This window comes from Parasteatoda tepidariorum, chromosome 3, assembly GCF_982258835.1.
Source record: "Parasteatoda tepidariorum strain Cologne lab strain chromosome 3, Ptep-v5.0, whole genome shotgun sequence".
NCBI classification, from domain to species: domain Eukaryota; kingdom Metazoa; phylum Arthropoda; class Arachnida; order Araneae; family Theridiidae; genus Parasteatoda; species Parasteatoda tepidariorum.
The window spans coordinates 85,391,831-85,407,038 of NC_141757.1; the positions used below are offsets into that span (position 1 = coordinate 85,391,831).

At 29.7% G+C, this 15,208-nt stretch overlaps 1 protein-coding gene across 1 annotated transcript in view; it reads left to right on the forward strand.

The window, feature by feature from the left end:
• Positions 1-15,208, forward strand: part of LOC107436292 (intermembrane lipid transfer protein VPS13A) — a 169,547-nt gene that overhangs the window by 100,612 nt on the left and 53,727 nt on the right. The window contains 11 exon segments of the mRNA XM_087159737.1: positions 168-315; positions 1,578-1,668; positions 3,552-3,703; positions 4,775-4,941; positions 8,020-8,138; positions 9,329-9,588; positions 9,590-9,625; positions 10,288-10,404; positions 11,411-11,569; positions 12,518-12,620; positions 14,651-14,826. Coding sequence (XP_087015863.1) covers positions 168-315; positions 1,578-1,668; positions 3,552-3,703; positions 4,775-4,941; positions 8,020-8,138; positions 9,329-9,588; positions 9,590-9,625; positions 10,288-10,404; positions 11,411-11,569; positions 12,518-12,620; positions 14,651-14,826 — 1,528 coding nt within the window.

The window sequence follows — 15,208 nt, forward strand, 5'->3', positions numbered from 1 at the left end:
TAGAAAATACATATTGAATTTTTTTGTTAGAAAATTTCTTTTATACTCTCTATTGCACTTATAAATATAAAAATTTCTTTTATACTCTCTATTGCATTTATAAATATAAAAATTATATTTAAATTTTTCACAAAAGCACGCTTTAATTTATATTTAAATATTTTTAGAGCTGTGATATTATTAGATAGTCGAATGGACATTTTAGAACCCATTCTTGAACCATTAAAAGTTCGTTTGGATATTAAGCGAGCTCTTAAGCCTTACCACAAAGAGGGCCTTTTATACCAAATCACCGGGAGTATGGATCTAATAAAAGTAAGTATTTAGTTACAGCATGAAATTTTGTTTTCATTTTTATATCATGAAGGAATTGGGTACTTGCAAGCGACGTCATCGTGGGTAACTCGTAGCATTTGTCGATTCAGAAACCAATCAGGTTCGACAAACACGCATGACGTCGCTTATGGGTATCCAATTCAATCCGATTTAAATCACATGGTTAAGCCTAATTACGTATTCTTCTTCTTGAGTTACAATTACCCAAAGAAAGAATTTTGATAGAGATGTAAATTCTATTTTTAATTTGGAGTATATGATTCTGATAAACCAAAAAATTATAAATTAGTTCCAGTAATATCTTTTTACTTTCATTTATTAATTTTCCTTGGGAGAGAAAAAGAATTAGATGGAGTAAGCATTCTCCTTCGTAATACCCAAAATCAAATAGATCAACAATCAAACAAGGCGCAACTAGGTGAGGCTTTTTAATTGTTTTAATTCCATTCACACACGAAACAAAATGGTAATGAAAAATCATATTGATAAGCATGTTTCATTTAAAATTATTTTCCTTTGAATTATTTTTATTTACTTTCTCTTCTTGTTAGGTGAAAAAGTTTGATGATCTAATAAGTTACAGCTAAATCCGCAAGTGACTACAAATGGTGGAGAATTTTTCTGCCTTATCTTTAAGATTTTCTACTAAGTCACGTGTCCGTTTATGTTTGACATATACCTTTGTTTACTTCTCAATGATATGTGTTGTCTTTCTAATACTTTGTCTAGGTTCAGGGAACTTGCTTTCTCATTTGTAAATATTAAAAAAAAGAACTATTTTGATGTATTTAAAAAAATTATGTTGGTTTTGTTATGCCTACCAACTCGTTAGGATTAAAGGGATCCTAATTTTAGCAGGAGTAATGTATGTCTGGAATCAACGCAAAGCATCTACCATGAAGCCAATACTTATATCAATGTTTTTCAAATATTTCAAACACTTAACTTATAGAACACTAATGAAATTTAAAAAAGATTTTTTTAAATCTTATAGCATTTCGAAATTTACAGACATAGTTTATGTATCATTCTCCTCAATCATTAAAAGAAGTTACAAATATCCTTTGTTGGTACTTTCAGAACCTTATTGTAGAAGCATTTGACATTTACATAATATGTTTTTTTTCTTACTTTTTTTCGATGATAAAATCAGCAAATTTATTGCAAGTGATTTTGTAAGAAAAGTATTTTCTTAAAATATAGAGTGCTACAACGTCTAACTTTTTACTTCTTTTTTTTAGATTAATATAGGACAAAGAGATTTTAGTACAATGATTTCTGTCTATGAAGATAACTACACCCGTTTCCAATTCTTGAATAGTCAGAAAATGGGTAATGTTTCGATTTCTTAAATATAATAAATAGTTTAATTTATATACCTAAATTTTAATTTAGCTAAATAAGACAACTTTGTTAAAAACTGAGAGATTCATAAACTAAGCAATATTTTCTTTTGCTAAATCACGAACTCCATGTTTAAGATTATATGGAATAGTTGAAACATTTCAAATCCCAAATTTGTTTAGTAAATTTGTAATTTTTTTTATTTAAAGCTTTTAAAAAATTTAGTTTTATACACTTGTCTTATAATGGAAACTTTACAACCTTTAATTTGGGTCATTGCAAACTATTTCGCATGCTTAAAATGATATTAATCGCATTGTGTTAGATTACAAAACCGGCAGGTGTTTTGAAAATGAAAATTATATGACTAGGATAAAATGTTTTGCAATATTCTTAGCAATTTCAATCAGTATAAGCGAGATAAATTTAATTAAATTCGAAAAAATTCTTTTCGGAATGTTAAATAGAAAATTTATTTTATGAATTATTCGTTATATTTAGAGTAATAACAATTTCTCCTCTGCGTAACACAGTGTAAATTTTTATTTCCTTTTTAACATTAACACTGAATAACAATTACGTAAACAGAAATATATAGATAATATGCCCAGTTTCAAGGATATTTTTACATTCATTAGTGAACATATTCAAAAGTAATATTTCCAATAAGTCAATATAAATGTATTCTAATATATTTTACAAGTGCCTGTTCAAGGTTCAGTCTGAGTCTTACCCTCGATTTACTTAAGCAAAAGAAAAATAATCCACTGCAAATTTATTAGTTTGCAAAGTTTGTATATTGCAAAGTTTACAAATTTATTATGAATCACCATATTATATATTTCAAGCGCTAGAACTAACAAAACCTCATTTACGACAAAATATTTCCACATTTTAACCGCAGACTAATAAGATCTCTAGACCGTTATTAAATATGTACAAATATAGAGGTTTATAAGATACATAGACGGTAATATTAAAATCATAACTTTAGGCAGACGTTACTTAAAGATAACATCTACCTCAAAATAATACGACTTGGTGAATGGTAAATAATGTTGACTAATTACTTTGTTTGTTAGAAATAATCGATGGAAAAAAAATTAACGTTCAGAAAAAAAACTATTATATTTCGGTGTTATAAATTATTTTGACGACGTCAGAGTTATAATAGAAATAAATGTTGAAAATTGCATTAATTGCATTATTAAAGCGAATAAATTTTTACGATTCACTTGCTGAATAAATATGACATCCCTTTCCAAATCATGCCAACATTTGAGGTTTGTTAGTCTACTTTAAAACTCAACGTAACTTCTAAATAGAGTTAACATTGTCTCGTCATGTGTCTCATACAAATTCAAATGATGGTATACTAGAGACCGTTTTAAGTGCTTTTTTAGTTAGTTAACCAAAGATGAGCTTTTTATATTATTATAGACCGTTTTAAGTGCTTTTTTAGTTAACCAAAGATGAGCCATTTATATTATTATAGACCGTTTTAAGTGCTTTTTTAGTTAACCAAAGATGAGCTATTTATATTATTATAGACCATTTTAAGTGCTTTTGCAGGTAACCAAACGTTAAGCGGTTTATATTATCACACTATGACTTTAGGAAGCCTGTTTAGTAAACAGGGTAAGAAAAAGGTTTCAATATGGTAAAATATTTCACGTCATTTTTTTTATTACACCCTATCCCTATACTAATTAATTATAAAAGTAAAACCATGACATCTAATTTAACGCTTTAAACCATGAAAATTCTGAATATAAAATTCACTATTTTCTTGTTGTGTATTTTACCTTCAGAAATATTTTAATGCTTAAAATAAGCTTCCAGTGAAATTAATTAAATGTTATTTATGACAGCTCTATCACCTGATAACGAAAGTGGACCTGAAGAATCTATGAAAAAATTAGAAGTATTTTTGTACGCATCTACGGATGTTCGCAAGGAAAGCTCTTTCGCATTCATATTAGAAGGATTATCGCTCACTTTATACACAGATGCCGAAGATATGGTAGTTACTTTCATTTATTTCTAAAAATGCCTATTTTCCCTTATTTTTTTGATACATTTGCACTTTATAGGATTATTCTTCATTCATTTTTTCTTTAAGGAATGCGACAAAATACGCATTAAAACTCCGAGAACTTAAATGTGAGATGTAGAAAAATTTAAAAACCTAACACTGTTTTATATACCCAATTTTGTTTAAAAATAATATTTTACAATCAAAAAAATAACACAATTTATTTGAGAAAACTATTCGTTAAATGAAGCTTTTTCATAGTAGTTTTCTGATTCTCAATCTTAATCATTCTAATGCAGTAGAATAATTTGTAAACTAAACGATCTTCTAGTATGACTTATTTTATTAAGAAAAAAAAATTATAATTTTAAAAAAATTTCAGAACTGTGCCAATTTATTGAAATAGCTTCCCTGTATAGATTTCATAAGATCACTTATATTGGAACATTAGAAAAACGATACTTAAACAACTTTCATTCAAAGAATTGTTTTCGCAATAAATTTTGTTGTGCCATAAAGAATCCTTTTTGGGTTACACATCATCGTACATCAACAAATAGGAAACCTGCCAGTGACGTATTGGGAGAATCTCGATCCTGATTGGTTGTTGAAACGTAATTTCATTCTATTTCGAATAAGCCAAGTTCTTCAAGTATCAATTCTCTTAAGTGACGCATTCTATATACTTTCACAAAGATTTCAATTCTTTCACTTTATATTTCCTAATTTACACAATGTCATGTAGAACATAAACAAACTGATTATGCATCGGAGTTGCCAGGCACATAAAACAAAACTATACCATGGTTACTATAAAATACATAAACAAATAATAAATAATGTTCTCAGTTGGGAGTTTTAAAAAACAAGAACGGTTATTTTCAATTAACTTTTGCAGGAATTATATACTTGCAAACGACGTCATCGTAGGTAAATCATGGCATTTGTTTATTCAAAAGCCAATCTGATTCGACTCACACTCGTGACGTCACTTACAGGCATCCAATTAAATCTCATTTAAGCTGTGATGAATGTTTTCAAATATATGTGTATTTATAGCGCTCCAGTAATGCTCGGGATCCTAAGCAAGCGTTAACTACCTTCACTCTGGATGAAGCGAGTTTGTCTCTTGAAACAACCAATGATAGATCTGTTGAAATGAAATGTTCTTGTCAGGCTGCCACTCTCCTCGACTTGCGAGCTCCACCCTATTCTTCTTTAAGAAAGTAATTAACATTTAGTTTTCAACTTTCGTTAAAGTATTTTTTCAAATAAAAATAAACACAATTTTAACATCTCACTTAAGGGGACTGTGAGTAATTGCGAGCAATATTAATGATTATTTTATTTAGTGAGAATTACGAATTACGTTTGTAATCTTTACAATAAAGTAATGGAAGCAATTCTGTTTCAACTTTGAACATCTGTTTTGATGCTTCTTAAATAATTTTTAATGCTTATTTCTTCACATCTATGGGTATTTTCGAAAACTTTGACGCTTACTTTGCAATCTGAAACAAAATTCAAATGAATCTCTCTCTGGAAAAAGTTACAAAAAATTTGCAAAATGTCCTCCTTTATTTTTATATGCATGCTCTTAACGTAGCATTAAAAATAGCTTTTTAAAAATCTTGGTTCATATTTTTTTGCCCTATACGGATATTTTTAAATTTAATCTACTCTCATTTTTTAATCTTAATCAAATTTCAAATGAGTTCCTCATTTCAAAAATTTATAAAAAAAATTCAAAAATTTTCCTCTTTTTCGTCAATTATTCATATGCTCTTAACACATCATTGTTTGGAGTAAACAAATAATTATTAAAACTTTTGATTACATATTTCTTAACACATATTACATGGGTATTTTGGGAAAAATTTACGTTCACTTTGTAATCTGAAACAAGTTTCAAATGATTTCCTCATTGAAAAAAAATTATGAAAAATTCGCAATATATCCTTCACCATGTTATCGATATTAGTGCTCCGAATTTAGCAAGATATGTACTAAACATATGATTCTTAAAAATTTTGGGTAATTTTTTTTTTGCGTGATATGGGTATTTTTGAAAAATTTGACCTTTACTTTGTAATCTGAAATAATTTTCAATTGAAATTCTCATTGCAAAAAATAATAAATAATTACTTTTATACATATGCTCATAACGAAACACTGTTTGGACTCGAAAAAAATTTTGAGTAATTATTTCTTGACACATATGGGTGAATTTGAAAAAAAATTGACACTCACTTTATAATCTAAAACAAGTTTAAAAATATTTCCTCATTGCAAAAAATTTTTCAAAATTCGCAAAATAAACTCCATTATGTTACCCATGTACATGCTCGATACTTAGCATGGTTTGAACTAAAATGCTTCTTAAAAATTTTTAGTACTTTAATCTTAAAACATATTGGTATTTTTGAAAGATTCTCACTTTGAAAACTGAAGCAAGTTTCAAATGAATTACTCATTGCAAAAAATTATTAAAAAATTCACAAAATGTCCTCTATATATGCTCTACCATATATATGCTCTTAACCATATATACGTTAACCATATATATGCTCTTAATGTGGCATGGTTTAGATAGTGGCATGGTAAAGAAAGCGTCTAATGTTTAAAAAATACCTATAGATCTGAAGAAATAAATACCGAAAATTTTTAAGAAGCGTTTGTTTAGTCCAAATTATACTACGTAAAGTGCATACGTATAGTTAAAAAAATGGAGGACATTTTGCAATTTTTTTATAATTTTTTGTGAAGCGGAATTCTTTCAAAACTTTTTTCAGATTAAAAAGTGAGTGTCAACGTTTTTAAAAATACCCATTAATGTGATGAAATACATACCAAATATTTTTAAGAAGCAGTTTTCATTTCAAACAATGCCAAGTTAAGAGTATGTACATAATTAGCATAATGGAAACACTTTGCGAATTTTTTGTAACTTTTCGCAATAGGTAATTAATATGAAACTTGTTTCAGATTACAAAGTAATCATCAAAATTTTCAAAAATAACCATAGATGCAAAAAAATAAATATCTGAAATTTTTAAGAAGCATGTGTTTAGTCCGAACCATGCTATGTTAAGAGCATTAATATAGTTAACATAATGGAGTATATTAGCGAATTTTTCAAAATTTTTTGCAATGAGAAAATCATTTAAAAAAAATTTCCAATTAAAAAGTGAGCCTCAATTTTTTCAAAAATACCCATATGTAAAAAATACCCCATTCGAAAATACCCCAAAAATGCCCATAAGTACACAAAATTTTTAAGAAACATTTGTATAACCACGCGACGGTAAGAGCATATATATGGATAACTTAATGAAGGACACTTAGTGAATTTTTTATAATTATTTGCAATGAGGAATTCGTTTGAAACTTGTTCAGACGATATTCAAATTTTTCAAATATACCCATAGTTATGAAAAAATAAATACCTAAAACTTTTAAGAAGCATTTCTTTAGTAACCATGCTATGTAAAGAGCTATGCTACATTATCCCTTCTAAAAGCTAGCATAAAATATCCTCAGTGGTAGATGGATCATAGGTTAGAGTCCCCTTGCCGCCTGATTAACCATGGGAGGCTTCTGTAGTTTTCCTCTACATCTAACGCATATGTGGGTTAGTTCCATTAAAAAAGTCCACCATTAAGGTAAATTTCTTCCAATACTTGATCCAGTAGATCACTTATCTTCTGGGTTGGATTTAAAGTTAGAAGGCCAAGGAGTTAAGCAATGGCAGTTTTAAACTCAGAAATAGACCGGCTGTTGAACACTTATCATAAAAAAACGAAATAAAATGAAAAATATATCAGTTCACAAGATATGGAAGAACTAACGCATTATAAATTTACTAAAAAGATCTTAAAAATGTAAAATACATTCAGGATTGTATTTCTCTTTAAAAAAAAAGCACTTTTTTATTATAAATCGTCTTATTTAAAATCTTTGTAAAATAAATAAACATTTAATAATTACAGCGTACCTAAACGTGTTCTTAAAATACAATTTAAGAAAAATTATAATTTTAAGTTTAAAAATATTATTATAAGATTTAATTCCTGAAAAAAATACTTTTCCATAAAATTGTTCCATTTTTTATAAGAATTAATCTTTTTATTCATCTCAGTAAAAAAAAAACTTTACTCTTAACCCTTTTCATTAGGCCTAATAAAATAAACCTAATATGCTAGAGTGCTCTCTTAATCACTTGATATGTTTACAATGATTTAATTTTTTGATGAAAGCGAAAAGGAAAGAATCAGTTAATAACTGGTCCATTTTGTTCTTTCCAGGATTTTCCAGTCTTACAGTGGAGATACTGGAGGCTGTACAGGAGTAGCTGGAATAAGCCTTAGCATGCCACCAATGGTGGATCTTACATACCGACGAACAGGAAATGGAGATGCTGCAGGTTCAATACATTTTCATTTCATTTTGACAACAGTAAAAACTGTCTTGTGTTTAAATTCAGTAAGATTATTGAGTTAAAAATAATTTTATAAAAGACTAAAGTCTTTAACTTTCTTTGTCGAATCTAAATAAGAGACTTTGGCCTTAGGAATTACCTATTACAATGCCAGATTAGTTCTTTGACGAGAAATGAATTCAGTAATTTATATTATTAGAATAAAGTATTTATAGATAACACAAACTACTTTTTTTTAATAACGATGGGAAAAATTGTTCTGTTGAAAGGACGAAGGACATTTTTTGAAACGCTAATTCGGTAAGGAATTTTAATTTTACACAAATTTTTGTCATCGTTTTGACAGTATCGCTGGTTCAAAGTTTGATTTTATTTACATCGTAGACTTGCAATTCATTTATCATCGACTCGCAATTTGAAACCTTAAGTGGAAGTCCTAACGAGAACTTATCTGACACCCCGCTGTTCTTTTTCTAATTCTCGTTAAATAGCGATTCCTATCACAACTTGCTTCAAGTCAAACATTTAAATAAAATAATTTAAAAACCAACTGTGTTCAATAAGTCATCTTAGACTTAAGCACTATATATAAAGAATTTTGCAACGAACGTCAGGGTACAACATGGAATTAACATTGCATAGGAACTCAGGCCTGACAATGTTGTCGCACTCAGTTTAAGGCGATCCCTGGATTGGGTTCAAAATTAGAAGGTTACGAAATTGAAAATTAGTAGTCTTTAACCCAGTAAAAAAATTGTTTCGGCTGTTCAACGACGGCAATAAAATATAAACTGTTCGAAAAAACAGTTCATAATAACAAATTACTCCTAGCAGCATGTGATGACATTTCCAGGCATGACTTCTTACTTATGCAGTTTTAATCCTAATGATGTGCCCCCAGCTCCACTAGAAGTTTCACGTTGCCACCTGTTTAATATAACATTTTTAGACTTATACATCTCGACAAAAAATAGACTAAAAATGTTATCTAAACAAAATCAATTGCAGATTTAAAATCAACGGATTGAAAGTATCTAAGATCTGTAAATAAATCTCATGTGACAAAAATAATTGTTCTCAAATATAATCATCGTTTAATGATTGGGAAACCAAATAAAATAAAAATGTTTATTTATTGATTTTTGTTGAAATTCTTAACACTTATTTCTTGATAGTGGATGGGGTGATGGAAAAGATTCGACTGAATGTATCTGTGTCTTACGTACTGAGCTTGATGAAATTCGTATCTGATGCTCTTCCGGGTAGTTCCCTGCCCAGTTCCAGTGCCTTTTTAGATGATGATGATGATATTGGTCGACAGCGTTTACCCTCTGACTGCACCAGTGGTTATCTATCCACCATCAGCAATGATGACCATCGAGCCTTGTCTCTGTCTTTAGTCTTCCGGAAGCCTGAAATTGTACTTTTTGCTCACTCCAGACACTCCGGAAACTGGAGTTTTAGTTCTCAAGGTGATAATCAATATTTCTTAATATTTTATGAACATTTACTATTTTCCTATCCCACTCTTAAATACAGATTAAAAAAATTATCACAATTTGCTCTTGGTTATTCCATTTTTTTAAAAAATCACCTACATAAAAATATCTTAATCGTCACCAAAATCAATATTTTAATGATCATATTAGATAGATAATTTTGCTATAAAAACGTTATGTGTCTAATTATCCTAGAAATATTTCCATTTTAGGGAATTAGCAAAAAATTATATAAGTTATGATCATTTTATACAAAATAAAATTTATTATAATTTATTTGTTTATTGAATATCTGTTAACTTTTTGTGTTTGTTTTGAATTAAAATAAGCACGTCTAAGTTTCTATAAATCAACTTCTCTTTCTCTATACATGTTTTTATTCCTGTTGCTCTTGATGTAAAGTTTTGAGAAATTTGTAATAATGCTTTTATTGTATACTCCTACTTTATTTTTCTAACATCTTAATCATTTCTCGCTTAATTTATACCTCGTTATATTAATACAATGTTTCTTATTTATATTTTGCAGGACTACAAACTCCATGTGGGATTTATTATTTGATACTATTAAATTTCTTTAAGATACACTTTCTCGTAATTCGTAATATTTTAAACTGAGTCGTTTGTTTATTTCAGATGGATGTCATGCTTGATTACAGTTTCAATTTAGGACAGGGTAATATGGTTTTATCTGTGGCCGGATTACATGTTTTATCCTGCATCTATGGAAGAAGGAAGCACACAATGTGTACGGTAAGCTTGTCTATTTATAATAAGAAAATAATTAAAAGCATTAATAAATATCATTTAAAGTTTAAAATTAAATGTGATATAATGATAATAACTGGAAAATGTATATGCAAGATACATTTAAAAAGTTTGGTGGGTAGTAAAAGTCATGAGACATATGAAACAAAAGATTTATTCACTCTTAAATTAACAGCATCATCTAACTACACTTTTAACATTGTCGATAAATCTTTTGGAACAAGTCTGGGAAAACTTTTTTTTTTGTGATGCCACACTATAAATGAGAACAAATCTTGTGTATACCCAAGTTCTTGTAAATTCTAATTCTCGATCCCTCCTATATTGATTAGAGAGCTTGCAACAGCGATGTGAGCTTGCAAAAGTTAAGCTTGCAACAGTGATCAGTGACCTTGTAACAGCGTTCGGTGGGCTTGCGACAACGATCGGTGAGCTTATAACAGTGATAGGTGAGCTTACTACAGAAGAAATCGATGAGCCTGCAACAGCGATCGGTGAGCTTGTAATAGATATACCAGTCATCGCAATTGTTAAGTCTCGGACCGAATTTGGATTATCATCCACCGGTTTCCTTTCTCTCCCGAAACCAGACGTAAACACATTTTCTCCTCGCGGTTTCTGAACCAGATGCGTGGACCAGCTCTTGACTCATTGCAAAACTTCTTGCTTAATCGTTACTTCATTTCAATTTGAAGAGAGTTTTCGCTCATAAGCTCATTCCACTAAACGTTTTCGTTAGTTACTTTCATCTATCTTTGATAAATGCCCTCCTTTTCTCAGATCCCTTTCTACACATGCACATTGCCACATGTTTATCTCACATTGCTCTTAATCCATCTATCCATAATAATTTCCGTCGATTCCCCGAACCTCTTTGGAGGCCATTGTATGTTTAAGAGATTACGTGCAGATATATACGTTAAGTTTTATAATTTTGCTGAAATGAAATTGCATTTATTAATCTTTATTTATTTTTATTGCATTTGTTTAGGTCTTGTATCCGTGTCAGATAGAGTTAAATAGAAGTCTCCGGCTGACTGAAGAAGAAGTTAAAATGTCGGTAAATGTTAGTAATATCCAACTATGTTTAAGCGCTCCCGTTGTGCAAACGTTACTTGAAGTAAATAATCAACTTTTCTGCAGTTTACAGGTAATATATAATTATAATATAAACTGTATAAAAATAAGATTATTTTGTGGCAAAACGTGTTAAGTGATATTTTAAGCAAAAAATTCATCTAGGAACAAGTTATTTCAAAGAGTGTGGTAATAAATAAAAAAAGAGGTTTTTTATTAGTTTTTTATTGTTTTTGACTTCCCAAACTCAGTAAAATGTCACTTAACATGTTATTCCACTAAACTCTCTTGTTTTTGTATTTTTTATTTATTTATTTATTTTTTGCGTACATATTTAAGTTAAAATGCACGTTCATTTCTTACCCTTATTACCATTCCTCAGGGACTGCCCTTAATATATATTTTTAGAAACCTTGTCGAAAAAAGAAATCTAAAAAGCCCATGCGCTAGGAATTGTAAATTGATGTTTGAGCGAGAAAAAAGTAAAATATTAGTCAAATCACTAATGAGGAAAATGAGATGTGAATCATCAAAACCAGCCTAATTGCCGGGGGAAACATGGAATTGTTTTTCAATAAGCGCATTGAAATGCTTCTCCATTTCTACTCCGGCAATGAAACAGATTTTGATATTTATCAGTTTCCCTTTCTACAGTGATGATTTTTCTTTAAATTTTGATAGAACTTTTCTCCGACTTAAATATTAATTTTCGTCCTAAAGTGTACATGTGCTTCCGGTTTTTTTTTAAATTTTTAAAAACATATTATGAACGATTGATTCAGAATGCTCTTTATAACATTTTTGGGTAAATATTGAATTTTAGTAAGGTTTGAACTAGAAAATCTCACTATTATATCTGGTTGCTTTCTTATTAGATAAATCGATACTTATATTTAAAAGAAAGGGAATATAAAATAAAAATTTCATAAAAATGTTCCCACCCTTAGAGGGTATAAATTATTAAAAATTTGCTAAATATTTTGCGTTTGAAATTACTCATTAAAAATTTTCTTGTCATCAGGAAGCGGAAGATAAGAGAAATTACAGATTAGAAAAAGATCAAAAACCAGTGCAAGATCTTTGGTCTCCAGCATCACTTTACAAACAAAAGTGGACAGAACCAGGTACTAGTCTGAGTTTAATACACATTCATATTTTTCGATTAACTTTTTTCCTTTAAAACTTTAATGCATTTTTGAAACGAAACCTTTTATTGAAAACTTTACACGATAACAATCCAAAACTCAGTGGCGAGACAGTCCATGAAGGGCCAAGGCCTACTGTGCTTGTCCCAGTTTTCTTGACCTAGGGCTCTAAAGTGCAAACGCAGATGTTCCGTTGAGTGGTCAATCAACAGCGGAATCTCAATTATTCTTGGTACTCATTTTATCGACCCTCTGAAGGGGTGAAAGGCTGAGTCAACCATGCCCAGTTTGTGGACAAAACCCGGAACCTGTGGCATGGAAGCTCGAATCTACTATATAATAAATCTATGGCACTATTATCTAACTCTATGTAAAAATTGCTGAGTTATCTTTTTCGAATAATCATGCATGCAGTATTTATAGAAAAATTCAGGAAAAAATGATGAAAGTTCATTCCACCTTAATTGTTGCCTTAATTTGCATAAAATAGATCTTTTCAATATTTTTTTTTAAATTCTTAAGTTTTTGCACAGTTTAGTAACTTCCTAAGCACATTACGGAACATAATAGTTAAAATCATTTAATTGATACAAATAAACACGGCGGGAGTGTTGTAGTGGCCAAAAAATCATTTAGCGATCAAATTTATTCAAAATTAAATTTTCTTCCTCACTTTGAACATTTGAATAAAAGTACTGCCGCGTCCGGTTCCTACCGACCGCAGTGCTGTTGTAAAATATCCTCAGTGGTAGACTCAGTGGATCATAGGTTAGAGTCTCGTGGTCTTCCTTTCCATGTAACGCAAGTGCGGGTTAGCTCCATCAAAAAGTCCTCCGCTAGGGTAAATTTCTCCCTATACTCGATTCAGGAGTTCCCTTGTCTTCTGGATTGGGTTCAAAATTACAATGCTGCTTAGTTGAACATTAGTAGTCTTAAACCCATAAAATTGAGTCGGCTGTTCAACGACGGTTATAAAATGAAAATAAAATTGTCTGGAAAAGAGTTGTGTTAAATTAACAGTTGTATTCTAAAACTAAAATACTTTAAAAGTTATCAAGTTTTAAATCTCAAATGATAAAATTATGGTGTCGTAATTATTAGAATTCAGGGGAAATTAAGAAATTTTATTAGATAAAAGAAAATAGCTATAGATGGAATAGAAATTTCAAACATCTGTTTCCTATAAAAAGCATTCTAAAAAGGTTTGAAAAAATAAAACTGGGGAACAATTTTTTTCCCGTTGCATGAGATTTTTAACAGGTCTTAAATATGCTTTCGTAGCAATCTGTTAAGCAATCTGTTTCTCTCTCCAAGCTACAGTTTTTTTAAATGACATTTTTAGTCTGTTTTTCGTCGAAGTATACAAGTTTAAAAACGTTATATACATCAGGAGGACATATAAATGTTGCGCCAAATTTCTTGGGAAATTATGGCACATCATCAGGATTAAAATTTCATAGAAACACATGACCAGAATTGTCGTCATACTTCGCTGGGGGTACTTCTCGATTACCTACTGTTTCTTTGTGAGTTTCTGAACAGATCATAATAAGGGAAGATTTCCGAGTATGGGTGTCTATGCAATTTTAATCCTGATGATGTGCCTATATTCCTCTAAAAATTTGTCGCAACACTAACGCGACCCTTACTTATATATAATGTTTTTCGACAAGAAAAAGAATAGACTAAAAATGTCATTTTAAAAATATAATCTGTAGCTGTAGGAGCCCGAACTAATTTTAGATTTTTACAATAACCATTCCCGAATTAGTCAAGATCAAGTATTTGTATAAATGCAACATAAAAATTTGTTCTTCAGTGTCATTTAATGTTTATAGTTTCTGCAATCGGCAGTGATCATATTCTTAAAACCAGAAAATTGAGCGTTTTCAAAATTCTGTTTTAACAAGTTCTTCTATACAACAATGTAGTACTGTGATTCTTTTCAATGTTCTCAAAATGGTCCTTTTAAATCCATTGTTATTAATGGAATCTATGTTGTTTTTCAGAATGCAATTGTGGGTTGAGTAAAGGCCAATATTTGATTCCGAAGTATGCAGAATGTTTTAACATCAATATTCCAGAAGTGCTTGTTTGGTGTGAAGTGATGGGTATAGTAAAAAATGTTCCAATTCTTTATGCTAAAGGGGCTTTTGAAGCTGAAATAAAGGACTGGTCGACTCAGGTGAAATAAAATCCTTAAATTCTGATTAGTTTAATTGATACCGCTGAAAATATCGAGGGAAGCTCATAAACATATTTAAAAGTCGGAATATTACATTCATAGTTATGACCCAATGAAGCTAACAATTAATTTAATTTAAACAATGAAACGCACAAGAAAGTGATATGTTGCAGTTGATAAGAGCTGTCTTAAAGATATTTTAAAAATTAGTAAAGAATATACAGCCTAGTGACATCAGGCTTTGAACACCTACATATATAGAAAATTAAGAGATAAACGTATGAAGGTTAAATATTTTTTTAAATTACCATTTTAGCTAAGTTAGTTAAGATTTACCCATGTTTAGAGAGGGATTTTATGTTAAATAATTTAATAAACAAAT